At 41.2% G+C, this 15,222-nt stretch overlaps 1 protein-coding gene across 1 annotated transcript in view; it reads right to left on the reverse strand.

Annotated features, from left to right (window-relative positions):
- afap1 (actin filament associated protein 1) overlaps positions 1-15,222 on the reverse strand; it is a gene marked incomplete at its 5' end in the record, with an annotated part of 97,185 nt that overhangs the window by 10,536 nt on the left and 71,427 nt on the right. Inside the window, 5 exons of the mRNA XM_079257495.1 lie at positions 4,173-4,287; positions 5,037-5,182; positions 5,753-5,964; positions 6,055-6,207; positions 13,089-13,164. Of these exons, the coding sequence (XP_079113621.1) occupies positions 4,173-4,287; positions 5,037-5,182; positions 5,753-5,964; positions 6,055-6,207; positions 13,089-13,164 (702 nt within the window). The remainder of the gene's footprint in view (positions 1-4,172; positions 4,288-5,036; positions 5,183-5,752; positions 5,965-6,054; positions 6,208-13,088; positions 13,165-15,222) is intronic.

Here is a 15,222-nt window from a genome sequence, read left to right on the forward strand (position 1 = left end):
GGGAGTGAGGCAGGGGAGAAAGCGATGGAGATTTAAACCATTTCTTCCAACTGTTGTGATGGGTAACAGGACATTGCTAGCTAACAAAATGGAAGAAGTCAGGATGCTAACAAGGTGTCAGAAAGAATACAGAGAGTGCAGTATTATGTGCTTCACCGAGACATGGCTGCATGAACACATCCCTGACTGTAATGTGTCTGTACCGGGCTTTAAAACGGTCCGTGCAGACCGCAGTAGACAACACAGCGGAAAGCTAAAGGGTGGTGGAATTGCAGTGCTGGTTAACCAGCGTTGGTGTCATCCTGGACATGTTACTGTCAAGGAGAAGAGATGCACAAGGGACATGGAACTGTTAGCTGTGAGCTTCCGTCCATATTATTTACCCAGAGAGTTTACCTGTGTTATTCTGGTAGCGGTTTATACAATACCTGGTACCGCACCAGACGCAGCCTGTGACGTCATCAGCTCCGTCGTTGCTCGGCTACAAACACAGCATCCAAACTCATTCATGGCGATCTCCGGAGACTTCAACAACGTCTCCCTCTCTGCAACTCTACCAACATTCCAGCAGTTTGTCAGCTGCTCCACCAGAGAAAATAAGATGTTGGACTTATTTTATGCAAATATGAATAATGGATACAGTTGTTCTGCCCTGCCTCCTTTAGGAAGATCTGACCATAATCTGGTTCTTCTCACCTCCACCTACAAGCCCATCGTTCAGCAGCAACCAGTCATCACAAAGACTATCAGAATCTGGTCTGCTGAAGCTGAAGATGCTCTTAGAGGAGGCTTTGAGGCTACAGACTGGAACGTCCTCTGTGAACCTCATGGAGACGACATCAACGCCATGACTGAGTGTGTGACAGATTACATAAACTTCTGTGTGGACAGCATCGTCCCAACAAGAACAGTGAGGTGCTTCCCCAATAACAAACCCTGGATCACCAGTGACCTGAAAAAGCTGCTGAACATCAAAAAGAAAGCCTTCAGGGATGGAGACAGGGAGTTATTGAGGGCAACACAAAAACAACTTAAAACCCAAACTAAGAAGTGCAAGGAGGACTACAGGAAGAAGTTAGAAAGTCAGCTCCAGCAGAATAACCTGAGGGATGTGTGGTCTGGAATGAAGAAGATCACCGGCTTCAAGTTAAAGGGGGACCAGCCTGATGGAGGTCTGGACAGAGCTAATGAGCTGAACATATTCTTCACCAGGTTCAGTTCACCCCCTACCTCCAGCCCAACAGACCACACACCCTCCATAAGCCCACTGCTTTCCTGTCACGCCTCCAATCTGTCACCCTGCAGCTCAGTCATGGACCAGAACACAGCTTCATCTCCCTCCACATCAGGACATCCTGAGACCTCCACCTTGTTTGTCTCCTGCAATCAGGTTAAGAAGCAACTTGAGAAACTGAACCAGAACAAGGCTGCAGGTCCAGATGGTGTCAGTCCCAGAGTTCTCAAGACCTGCTCAGAACAACTATGTCCGATTCTCCAGCACCTTTTCAACACCAGTCTGAGACAAAATAGAGTCCCAGTGCTGTGGAAAACCTCCTGCCTTGTTCCAGTGCCTAAAAAAACACAACCAGCTGAACCAAGTGACTACAGACCAGTTGCCCTGACATCTCACATCATGAAAGTCCTGGAGAGACTCTTACTGGCTCACCTCAACAAGCAAGTAAACACCTTTCAGGACCCATTCCAGTTTGCATATCGTAATGGACTTGGGGTTGAAGATGCCATCATATACCTGCTCCAGAGAGCACACTCTCATCTGGACCATTCACTCTGAGGGTCATGTTCTTTCATTTCTCAGTGCTTTTAATACCATTCAGCCTGCTTTGTTATGTGAGAAGCTCCATAAATTCCAGGTGGATACCTCCACAACCACCTGGATCTATGACTACCTCACAAACAGACCCCAGTTTGTGAGACTGAAAGGTTGTGTGTCTGAGATGGAGGTCAGCAGCACTGGTGCACCACAAGGAACTGTACTCTGGCCATTCCTCTTCACTCTGTACACCTCAGACTTCCAGTACAACTCTGAGTCCTGTCATCTGCAGAAATACTCTGATGACTCTGCAGTTGTGGGGTGTATCAGGGATGGACAAGAAGCAGAGTACAGAGAACTGGTCAGTCAGTTTGTTAAATGGTGCGGTGACAATCATCTCATATTAAATAGCAGCAAAACAAAAGAGATGATTGTTGACTTCAGGAGGAAGAAGAATAAACAAAGCACTGTTTCCATCCTGGGAGAGGAGGTGGAGGTGGTGGAGGAATACAAGTATCTTGGAGTTCAGCTGGACAACAAACTGGACTGGAAATGCAACACTGACTACATCTACAAGAAAGGTCAGAGCAGACTGTACTTCTTAAGGAAGCTGAGATGGTTTAACGTCTGCACCAAGATGTTGCATATCTTCTATAAGTCTGTTGTGGAGAGTGCAGTCAGCTTTGCAGCATCTGCTGGGGTAGTAGCATCAGAACCAGAGACTTGAAGAGAATCAACAAACTGATCCAGAAAGCTGCTTCTGTGCTTGGAGTAACTCTGGAGCTGCTGGAGCTGATTGTCCAAAGAAGAATGCTGCACAAGCTGATGAAGATGATGGAGGATTCTTCACACCCTCTCCACAACACAGTGATGAAACAACAAAGTGTGTTCAGTGAGAGGCTTCTTCAGGTCCGATGTAAGACTGAAAGATACAGAAGATCATTCCTGCCAGCAGCCATCAGCCTCCGGAACAAGACCTCCTCTAGTTATTATTATTATATACTACAATATTTCCCTTTGGGGATTAATAAAGTATTTTTCATTTAATTTAATTTCATTGATGTTTGCCTTTCTAACACGGAAAGTTTTAAGGAAGAAAACCAAACCAGTGAAACTGGCTTTAAGTCCTGCAATCTGCCCTTCACCTTGAAGGATGAAAGCCTACTACAGCTGCTCTTTGTGGTCTCATAGGCGATGTTAACACCCGCTGGCCATACCACATACAGCAAACACATAGAAGCAGTGGTGAGGAGGACACAGAGCTCCATACGACACGATGCGGTGGCTAACATGATCGTGGAGGCAGAGTGGCACTTAGAACCTGCCAGTAAAAATAAAAATTACACAAACAGTCTGCATTTGTCGTGAAAAGGTGAGAGAAAAGAGAAAAGAAGTGAGGAAAAACCACAACACCCCAGCAACAAGCAGTCCAGTATTGCACACACTGAACATGTTGTACAACTGTACTGAAGCTTTTAAGTGATCATTATTGGCTTTATTGATCCAGACTGACAGGATTTCCAAATCTTGGACATGGGAGTGATTTCAGACCAAGGCATGATAATGATTGAATTACAATTATCTCAAACAGCAAGGGACACCTTTTACAGGCTGCTGAGGAGAAAGGTGGGCTGAAGGGTCACCAACATCAACATCTTTACCACCAAATCAAAGCCTGTTTACTATTCCAGTAGCAGTTTTATTCTCTTCCTCAAACTGAACCATCAGCCTACCACAAAAAAAAAAAACAACAAAAAAAAACAGGTTTCTGCAGGAAGCTTCAACAGTGTTAAGCGGTAATACCTTCAGACAACAATCACAGAGGCAAACAACATGGATGAGAATCAGCAGTCTGTTAACTATGCACTTAGGTAGTTTTAGTCCCTAGGCTTTAAGAAACTAGCTAGAAAGTCACAAAACTGTAAAATTATGTCAATATGCAGAATTAGAGGAGAAAAAATTGGGATTAAAGACCAAAAGTTAGTCACCTGGGCAGTGTTGTTAGTTTTACAGTCAGCAGAGAGGAACTTAGAGGAGATTTTTGAAACAGGAGTTTTGTAGTGACCAGCAGAAGCACAGGAAAAGGAGGCAAGAGTGGAAGAAGGCTTGGGTGGATAGCATTTGGCCAGTTTGGATGAAGGCATGTTCTCATACTGCTCAGTGTTTTCATAGTTCGCATAATCTTTCAAGTGGCGTCCCCTTGTGCTGGGACTGGGATATTGTGCCTCCAGCTCCTTGGGTTAGACCAGACAAGCATGCAGACAAGTCAAAAGGAAAAGAAAGAAATAAAGATTAAATGATACAAAGAAGACATTGGGGTAAAAGAGTTAGTGTCAACAATCAATGCCATTAAAAATCATCCAGCACTTGACAAAAGAATGTCTCCACAAGGCTTCCTTACCATGCCATTTATGGGCACATCGTCGTAGTGCAAGGCCATACCAGATGGGCAGGCGTAGCCGTTGACAGGGTTGTCCAGATATGGGTTGGGAGATATTGCACGCTTACTGGTGAAACTGAAGAGAAAACATCAAGGTTCACTCTCTATTAAGGGCATTAACAGTATGTGTCCTTAACTTTCAAGAGCTGGTACTTAAATATGTTATTAACATGTACTCATCCTAGGGAAGTAAGGGTGTTGGTACTTTCCAAATGAAGGACAAGCGTTAGCCCCATCCTACAGAAGGAATAACACCCATTCTGTCCAAATGAACGATGGGTTTTAATCCCATCCTTGGGAAGGATGGTAATAAAGTGTTGATTTTTTTCCCCCCAAGTTTAAATGAAAATGTGTTCATGATCTTATGTTGATGGGGCACATTCTATAAGTTTTATTCCTTCCTTCTGCCACCTTTTCATTCAAAACTACCTTTTCTTGTATATGTTTTCATTTTCTAATTTTATTTTGTGAAAGAATGAAATAAACTTCTGAATGAATAAACAAATGAAAACGTGCCAGGTTATGTAGTTGATGTTATAATACGAAATTAAAACAAATGCTGTTTAATAAAACACACTGGTCTCTTGGGTTTAAGTTTTCTTAACCCTTTAAGGTCCTGGTCTATCATTTGATAGAGGTAAATTTGAAGTGACTTTGATAACAAAACAAACAAACAAAAAAAAAAAATTATTCTGTTTAGTCTTGTCCAAAAGATTTGGAAAAACAGTCTTGTTAGTCTGAACGTTAAAGGGTTAAACAGGTGGTAGCTGTTCCAGGACTCAGTAGGAAAAATGTAAAAATGAAAGACAAAATATGATTCAATACCAAAATGACTGCTTGGCCAGCTGGATGACATTGGCTGTGGTTTCCACATCAATGTAGTCATAGTGAAGGGTGGCAGGGTCGGTGGTTGAGCCTGTCTCTGCCAGTAAAACACCTAACCAGCGACCCATCTCCTCAGACGAGGAAGCCTGGAGAAAGGGTACATGTATGCAGTATTAGGCTGTGTATATACTTGCTTTGTAGCTTTGCATTTGCATATTCAACCGGCTCCATTAGGAGTGCAACTGCTTATGTCCTTGCTTGTGTATTGCATTTGTTCATTGATAATTCCACTAAGGGGTGCGTCAAGGAATGCAGAACAGATAATAGTTTGTTGGATTTTGTTGCATATAAACAAGACCATAAAGGAAGCAACAACAGCGGAGGTGACATTTGCTTCAGTTTGAGATAATGGCAGAAAAAAAAACAGCAGTGGTATCCTGGATTATATGGAACAGTCGAAAACTAATCACCATGTTTTGTCTGCTAAACTGTCTATCACATTTACCACTGTCAACCATGCGACCATCCATCTGTCAAACTGGTCTCTGCACTGGCCCTACTTGGAAAACTTATGTTACAATATATGAATGTGTTATGGTCATTTTTGATGACAGAAAATGGTCGTGCTAATCGTGTGTAGTTAAAAGCAAGTTCATTTCCAGGATTTCATGCTGAGAGGTTAAAGAATGACAGTCCAGCTGATACCAGCTGCTCACCTCCAGCACAGCCACTTCTTGGCCGTTGCGAAGCAGACGGAAGGCAAATGGGTGTTTGTGGTTGAGTCCAGGGTTGACCTCGCAGCCTCGGAGGGGCAGGGAGGCGATGTGGCTCTTGAGATCATCCCGGTCCTTGTGAAGGAGCAGCTGGTTTTCTTTGAGACGGCACCAGCGCTCTCGCCAGCGATTGTTGGACAACACATTAAGATAGCCTGAAGGAAAACAAGAAGAAGATGATTAGATTAGAGAGATGAAGTAAATAGGTTAAATGACAGGAGGGTCTCCTGTGGTTGTGATCTTACCGCAGGTAGGTACATCTTCCTCTGCAGATGAAGTCTGCTCATCCATAGATGTCTTCTTCTTCCCAAGCCCAATGATCTTTGTGATCTTCTTTCCAGCTCCTTTTCCTACAGTCCCAGTTTTTTGGTCTGACTTTGAGTTTTTCTTCGCTTTCCCTGAGAGAGAGACAGATTGTTCATTTAGTTCAAGATTTACAGTGAAGGGAAATTAATAAAACACTGTAATGTCTGTGCTGATAGACTTAATGTGCTCCACGGACTTTATCTAAACATGCTTCATTTAAATTGAATCGATTAAATTTAAATTCTTTTGCAATCTGTTAAGAAAGCGCAACCTCAGTTGCTGCTGTAAACAGAGGTCACCCTATTTAATCAGACCCTTGTGGATTTTTTGGGCGTAATTGGGCTCATTCTAAAATTCAGCTTTTCCCTTAGAGTGGTCTAAACTGATTTGGCCTAGTTTCAATCTAATAAAGAAAAAAGCACAGAGACGGACAGAAATGATGGAAGACTGACATGGCGTAAGCTCGGTCTTTACTGCCTGTTAGCTTTAGTTGTTCAGAAGGTCTCGAATGGATTTTTAAGAGAATCCAAGAAATAAAGCAATACATATATACCTGCAGGGAAGTCTGGGCTTCCCTGCTTAGGGTGCTGCCCCCGCGACCCGACAGGCACGAAGACGAGACGATATACCTGCATCTGTGAGCCTAAATCCCAAAAAACTAAATAAAGTTAGTTTAACAGGGAGTGTGGTGAAAATATGAAGCATTCCCAGTGGCTTATGTCATACAAACTTGCACAAGGCCTGGTTTGGACACTCTTTGTTTGCGGACTTCAGCATCCAGCTGTGAAAAAGTAAACATCATAAGTCCAAACTGACCAGGCTGGAAGCCTTCGTAAAATAGCAAGCTGTTTGCATCAATGGAAGTTGAAGTCGGAGAGAAGAGGCAGCTCTGAATTTGAGTCTTTGTATAAAAAAAGGATCAATTTGGTTTTCTTTTAGCAGAGAAGCAGGGAAACTTAAATCTGATTAGAGACAATCAGCTTCTTTTGTTAGCGTCTGTGGAACGAATGTGACTGATAAAGCTGAAAACTGTACAATCTGTTTTGTTGTCTGAAGAAAAAAAGAAGATAGAAACCTGGTCAGGATCAACAATGGAGTGGACTGGGTTCTTCTAAGAAAACATAGTAGAGGTTTTTAAATGAACTTGTGTGAAATTGAAAGCCTGACTGAATATTTAGTAATACATATGAACAACTACAATCTCCCAAACAGTGAAACTATACAACTCTGCTGCATATTCGTTCTGGTCAGGACATGACACAGACATGAAGACTTGAGAAAATCCATCATCATTCAGATTTATTTTTAGACAAAATCCATTTGATGATAACTCAGTGATCAACATTAAGGACCTTAGAGCAGACCAAATTCCAGAACCTTCATCAATGTGAAAGTCTAATTTCTTTCTGTCATGTTAGTTGAACTTTTGAGACACATGTAGACAAAACACTGATTTGTTGGCCCAGCGATCATCTCCAAATGTGTTGTCTTGCCAATAACTCACTAAGTATATACAAATTAGTATAAAAAGTTTTACAGATGAATCTTGAGGGGTTTTTTTGTATGGCTACTTTACTGGACTTAAATTCAACTATCAAATTGGCAAGGTCAACATTTTGTTGGTCCCATAGAAAAATGACCAAAATCAGATTTTGGTCAAAGTGTGATATGTTCCTTCCTACTCTTTAAAATCTGCTGATCCACCGTGCATTATTGTCTATTAAACCAGACGGCTCCAAGATCTAATTTACAACCTCCAACCTTCAATAAATCTTTTCTGTTAAAACATTTACACCTGTGTGAGGCTGAAATACCAGATCCTCAGAGTTATCAATTACAAATTTCATGCAGACAATCTTTTAACTTGGATGTAAATGTGTTAACATTTGGAAATAGTTTAATCTCCACTGGCAGTTTGTTTCACTGTTGGCTGATTCCCACACTGACTTGTATCCACGGAGGAAATAATTGTCCTCAGAACGTTAAGAACCATATCTAAAACTTAAAATTTAAGATTATTATCTGAAATGAAGTTCTTTTGAAGCACTTTCATCTTCGCACCTTCATCACTATTTCCTTTTTATTCATTGTTAGCTACTTTTGCTTTAGTTGTAAAGCTGTAAGGTTGTGAGCAACAAGTTACTAGCTACAGCTATTGTTCCCAACTAGAAGAATCTAAATTTGGCCGCCTGTTACCTGGGATTTCGTTTGTCATAACTAATGTCCTTATATCTCCCAGTTACTTTTTAATAAAATGAATGCTGTGGAATGGAAAATCCAAACAATCACTGATAAACTTTTCACTGTCAATTTACAGCAATTTACAGACAGCAGTTTTGCTGTTTTAAAATTACAGTAGATTACAGGAAAATCTAGAGATTATTGTTGTAAATTTACAATACAATACTGGTAACATTTGTCAGTAAACTACTGTATATTTACAGTATTAATTGTATTTGAATCACAGTATGTTACTATTATAATAAAGGAAATGACGGCAGGACAATATTATGCAGTTCTTTTTCAAATGTTTATTAAAGTAATCCAAGACAAGTAAAACTAGACATGAATAAATGTTTACTCCCTATCTAAATGAAAGTATGTGTATTTGGTAACTCTCTGTAACAATCAGACGTGTTCCTCTGGGTGAAGTGGTTCCTCGTCCTGATAGTAGTCTATACATTCGGTAATCATGAACAATAAGAAATATAGTTAGACCCCTCAGTTTACTGTAAATCTGTAAAAACTCTAAGCCAGAGGTGGAGGAGCCAAGACAGGGTCTTGCTAGCTTCCCAACATTACCTACCCCAGCTTTAATAAACCTGCTGCAAAACAGCAGTAGTTTAGTTTGCATGACTGTAGCTGTGAATAGTAAAGTTGAGGGTTAGGGTAAGTTTTTCCAAACAATGTAGATCTGGAAAGTTTGAAAAAGAAATCAATTTTTAAATGAGCATATGGGTGATGTATGTATAAACGTGTGCATGCGTGCTAGTGTGTGAAAGACAATGTTCAACTTGATGTCACTGATCTTCTTGATGCTGACGTGTGGATTCTCTGACAGAGACTTATTTTGGACCATCTTGCTGCTCTTATTGCTGTGTACCTTCTGACGGCTCATTTTCGTGTCCCTCTCAGGACTGTTTTTAAAGCAGCTTCTGGACAACAATATAGAAAGACAAAAATATTTTTCTCTTTGATGATGTGAATGCGACACTAAAAAAGGCATGTTCAGCACTATGTAGTGATGCAGAATCTCGAACCACTTTAAAGAGTGTCAACCATAACAATATTATCAGCGGCAGTTTGTAGTTGCTGTCAGAAGCACTATTTGCTATTGCTGCAGGTTAATGGTGTTGTGTGAGGAAAAGTCAAGCTCTGTGATACAGTGTATGTGAAAAAGAAACTACATCTGAATAAATTCCAGTTTGCATGCTGCATCATGTCAACACTGAAGGTTGAAGTTGTAGTAGGAGATTGAGTTTATCTCAAAGACAACAGTGAGCCCAGGCACAAAGGATATTCCTTCACATAGCACCTCTTTTTCAATGATCCCCATCCAGCATTGGTTTGTCTGCATTATTTAACCTAAAAAAAGGAAGCGAGATGGTTAACAAGGAAACAATTATGACCTCACAGTTCACATGGAAACATTTTAGCAAATGAAATAAAAGCCAATATTTAAGTAACTAAATTCATCCAAAAAAAAGTCATTTCTTTTCCATTTTTACCTCATGATGAGGCCAATATAACTGTGAAAACAAAAAGCTAAAAGTAGAAAAAGGCACAAAACGGATGGCAAACACAGTTTTGAAGCAGGGCTAGACGAGTTACACGACAATTTGTGAATGGATTGTGGATGCTTGGGCTAACATGTCTGCTTCCACTGTTGTTCGAGCTTTTGCAAAAGCCGGCATCATTTATGAGGAGCCACACGGCAACGAGACTGACTCTGGCAATGACGAGCGGGAAATGGTGTCTTCGATGGAGAGCTTGCCCAGCTGTTCATTTTGGAAATAGAAGATGAGGACTTTGATGGATTTGTTAATGAGGATTGATGAAAAAACAACATGAAAACATGGCCAAATTCTTTGATAGAGTGAACTCGGTTTTTCTTCCGCGACCTTTTTTAAAACACACACAAGCAAGCATGTTTAAAGCTTTCGTACCGGGATGTTTTACCGTGCCCTAAAACCCGGTGCGCCTTATGCATGTGTTAAAGACAGAAATAGCACCAGTAACTGAGACTGCGCCTTTTAATACGGTGCACCTTATGGTCGTGAAAATATGGTAGCAGACAATCCAACAGGAGAAATCCTCAACTCATCATCATAAGACAGGAAAAAGGTGAATTAATTCAAACTTACTCAGTGGAGGACAGCAGGCAGCGCTGGATAACTGTGGCAAAATGCTGTGCCCGTTGTCCTGTGACTGTGCCTTCATGGTGAAAGATTGGCTCACACCAAAGTTTAAAGTAAAAATAAAAAAAATAAAGAATAAAATGCAGTTGCAATGCGTTGATGCTGCTGTGCCAGTGGATTTTCAACTTTTATACTGCACTTTTCTTTCACCATCCCAAGATTCTCAGCTGTTTACAGAAAAAACTAAAGTATAATCCTGGAAAAAATGGTATGCTCTTATAGTGCTGTAATAGGCTGCAATTGCATTTATTTCTCCCAGATTGCATTGCAGTTCACAGTACGACAGTAATATAGTAAAACACTTCAGATTTCACTGTAAATTTACATCAAAGGCTTACAGTGTAGCTTGCGTTCTTTCAGAGGAAGCGTGTCAACAGGCTTGATAGTGTTAGCTACGGCCAGAGTTAGCAACAGCTAGCTCCTGCTATCATAAATGTAATTTGTATCGATAAGAATGAGTCAGCTTTTATCTGTTGTATTTAAGAGTGACATGTTTTTTTTAAAGTGTTAAGAAAACAAAATCACATAAGCAATTCTTCACAAACATTTCTTGATATTTTGATGTTAAATTGTTGCATTATGATACTTCAAATAAGAACCAACTCCCATGACACAGAATTATATTTTTTTCCTCTTTACATGTGTGGTGCTGAACTTATGGGAATCAATTCACTCGGACACATCCAACATCAGAGTCTATATCTGAACAAAACTTAGAAATGACTGTCATTTCCACATATTTCCTCACTTCCTGCTCTCGGAGAGGACGGATGCTTTTTCTCTCCCTCCCATTCCCACTCTGCCCTGCTGCTTGTCCGTCTATCTATCTGAGCATTTTTCTCCATTTCCTTCCAAATTTAAATCATGGATCTGGTCAGCTGGTCTCTCAATGTACCTGATCAAATCCTTTTTTGTTTACCCAGAAGAACGGGCGAAGGGGAGCCACATGTCCGACCGAATGTATGCTGCTGGATACATGATGAAGGTCATGTGCCTGTCGCTTCTTTCTGTGGAGGATTTCTACACAACTAGATTTATGATAACTGGGTTTCTGCTGTTTGGTGTGTGCGGTTTCCTGCTGTGTCGCAGCTTTGGAGGATCTGTGATGGACCATGCTAAGCAACTAGCAGCACTGGAACTCATGCAGCGCTAGAGCTGGACTGTAAACTGGATGCCAGTCTGGCCCACACTGGCAGGCTGCCAGTTCTGGAGCCCATCCATGGGGTGGGAAACATCTTAGAGAAGCTGTCAGCTTGGCTTTGTGGAAACTGACCCCTGATCCTGCTGTTTCGGAGTCCAATTGAGACCACTAAGGACTTAGGATGAGTTGAATGACACTCAGACTGACACAAAAGAAAGCTAATATCTAAATCTGGCTCCCTGCACTGGCCTTGCCGGCTGGTTAGAACGTCACCGGGAATGTAATTACTTCTGAGGCTCAGTTCCAACCCCCACCCCTTCACCCCACTCTCTTCTCAGGCCTGTGGAGCTAAACTGAACTCAGCTCTCAATGCCACATTTACATCAACAGGTAGCATACTGGGATGAACTGGGGGATAGTTAACAGACTCACTCACACACACTCACCCTCACTGCTACAGACACACTCTCTTATCTTTCACCACCTTCTCAGTACATATGCCCCTCCCTCCACTGATGGATGGCGAGTTGGAAGGACCGCCAGTTGGCTGCAAACTCACTTGGCTGTGCCACGAGATTCCTCCCCTTATGTTGTGACTGTCTGAATATGTGCTTTTTGTTTTAGGGGTGTATTTTTTTGTTGCATCTCTATCCTCCCCTCTTTTACGTGAAGTGTAGAGATACATTTTTTTAACACCCACCCATCCTCCCTCATGTAATCTTTTACTCATCCGGCATAAAAAAGGTGCACCACTTTCGTGGTTACTGCCTCAGTCTGCCTGATCCTGTTTTTGTCACATGTATGTTGTTTTGTCTGATCTTGGACGGGCTGTACTGGAATCATTTTGTAGTGCCGGGATGCTGGCTCAATGACAAATAAAGCTGATTCTGATATTTTACACAATCCAGTCCATGAATTACAGCTCAGAGTTGATACATAAAAATCCAATCAGACCAGAGTTTTGAAATGAACTACCAGTGGGAAATGTGATCCCTGCATGACAAACAGGAATGAATACAAACGTTATCTTGAAAGTCTGACCTCTCTACAGATTTTTGTGAGAATTAAGAAGTTATATTTGTTTGCTTTTAGAAACATCTGTACTGATAATATCTGAATGTAAGTGCTTCTGTAAAGGCAGAATACTGCAGCCAACTGCTTTCATCCATCTGACGAACTATTAAAAATCTAGTGAAAGGTGTCCAATGTCAGTCCTCCAGGGTCGCTGTCCTGCAGGTTTTCACTGTATCCCAGCTCCAACACACCCGTCTTCCATTATATGGGTCCAATAGCCAATGATGTTGTGCCCAATGACAATTTAATTTGAGTCAGGTGAGCAAGGACTAATCTAAAACCTGTAGGATTGTGGCCCTCGAAGACCAGAGCTGCACACCCTTGATCTACGGACTTTCACCTTGATCCTTGGAGTCGATGTGTCCATTCTCGTGGGTTGCTTCACCATCTGAACTCGGTCTGTCACATGATGCTTTCTATCAGCAAAAAAACATACAGGGGAGGATTAGTCTGTACACACAAGAGTAAAGAGCCATAACCAGATCAGTCACGAAAGGCATTAATGGGTGAACACAGCTGTAATTACATTAGCATTATCTGCAACAAGTTAATGGACCAGTTATCAGTTTGGGTTTGTTGCTCCAGGTTGGGACAAGTTTGACAGAGGTTATTTTTCAACAAGCAAACATACAGCCCGGGATGCACCTGTATAGCTCTTTTACCTACTTTTTTAGTGTCAGGTATGTTTTATGTACAAAATACTCTAGAATGCACCACAAGGTAGCAGCAAATCATAGCAGATCTGACCTTTAAGATCAGATAAGTAATCAGATAAGTAATAACTGTTTTGAAGAGTTTTTCATGCTATTTCAGAGGTAGTGCTGCTCCAGAGAGTTTTCTGTTAAATTTGGACTTTTTTAGACTTGGTTTTGTCATGTCTACTCCAAGGAGGAGTAGACAGGTGACATGACTGGTTTGTTCAGCCTCACCTACCTACTGATCACTGGTCCAGACTACATTTCCCAGGATTCCCCTTTACCTGCCATCATGGATTTCCCCTGTGTTCTCTTTGCTATCCTTATGTGTTGCACCTGTGTTTCCTTGTATTTAAGCCCTGTGTTTCCTCAGCTTCCTTGTGTAGTCTTGTCTTCCCCATAGCAGGCTTTCACCCATTTTCTTCATGTAGTGTTCTTGCTACCTGTTTGAGAATATTAAAAGAACTTATCTATGCTTATCCTGCATTTGTGTCCACCAACCACCAAGTCTTCTCTGACAGTTATGAGTTTCCATTGTAACAGAAGAGTAATTTACCAATGGATTCAACCGATTAAGCTATCCAAAACCAAGATAATAATCAGTGAAATAAGCAGAGAGAAAAACAGAGGATTCAGTTTCCTCCAACTGTTCTGATGGGTAACGTGAGATTGCTAGCTTACAAATCGGATGAGCTCAAGGTACTAACAAAGTCTCAAAGAGAATACAGGGTATGTAGTATCATGTGCTCCACAGAGACATAGCTGCATGAACACATTCCAGCCTCTAATATATCCGTGCACAGTTTCAAGACTGTGTGCATGAGTTGCATTAACAAAAAGCAGGAAGCTAAAGGGGGTGGAATTGCAGAGCTTTTTAACCGCCATTGGTGCCATCCAGCTATGTCACTGTAAAGGAGAAGATCTGCAAAAAGGATATAAATGTCATGGATTGAACTTTTTGTGCCTTCAGTTCTTGTTTCCTGTTTTATTTTGTCATTGGATTTCTGTTTAGCGTTATTCCCCATTCATCAAGTTTAGCTGGATTCATTTCGTCACGAGTGGTAGTCTAGGTTTGGACCCAAATGCAGGAGAAGGGAGCCAGACAGGCAGAACGAAGAGGTTTTAATCAAGTAATAAACTGAAGGCAGAACTAACCAGGGAAACATGGTCTAACACACTATGATCCAGCAACTAAAACCAGAAACCAAGCCATATATATACACACACAAGCGGAACAAGACACAGGTGGAATGACTTGTCTAATGAGTCTAGGTGAGCTAATGAACAAGAAAGAAAAACAGAAAACTAAACCAGGAAAACTACAAACTAAAACAGAAAACCAGGAACTAAAGAGAACACGAAACATCACATCCAGACAGTACCCCTCCCTCAAAAAGTTATAGCATGCTCATTATTGTACTGAAGATATTAATATTTGAATGGCTGATGTGGTACAAATGGTTAAAGAGGAGTTAAGTACTAAAAGAGAAAAACAGGAAAACAACAATGTGAACTTGAAAAACACTTCTTGCAGAAGAGCAACTGTGAATGCCCTTTTATGCTGAATGTTTGATACGCAATTGCATAACCATTTGGAGAAGCAGCACAACTATCCAAGCTGATTTTTTTATGGCGACGCATCAGGATTCAAACCCACGAACAAGAACCCAATTCTTTAACCACTACACCAGCATAGCTCTCAGCTGTGTTTTACAGAAGTGTCAAAATCTTTTACCATTGGAAATGGAATGTTATTTTCAAAGCTTCCTGCAGTGTCAA

The sequence above is a fragment of the Telmatherina bonti genome, assembly GCF_933228915.1.
Source record: "Telmatherina bonti genome assembly, chromosome: 18".
Lineage (NCBI taxonomy): Eukaryota > Metazoa > Chordata > Actinopteri > Atheriniformes > Telmatherinidae > Telmatherina > Telmatherina bonti.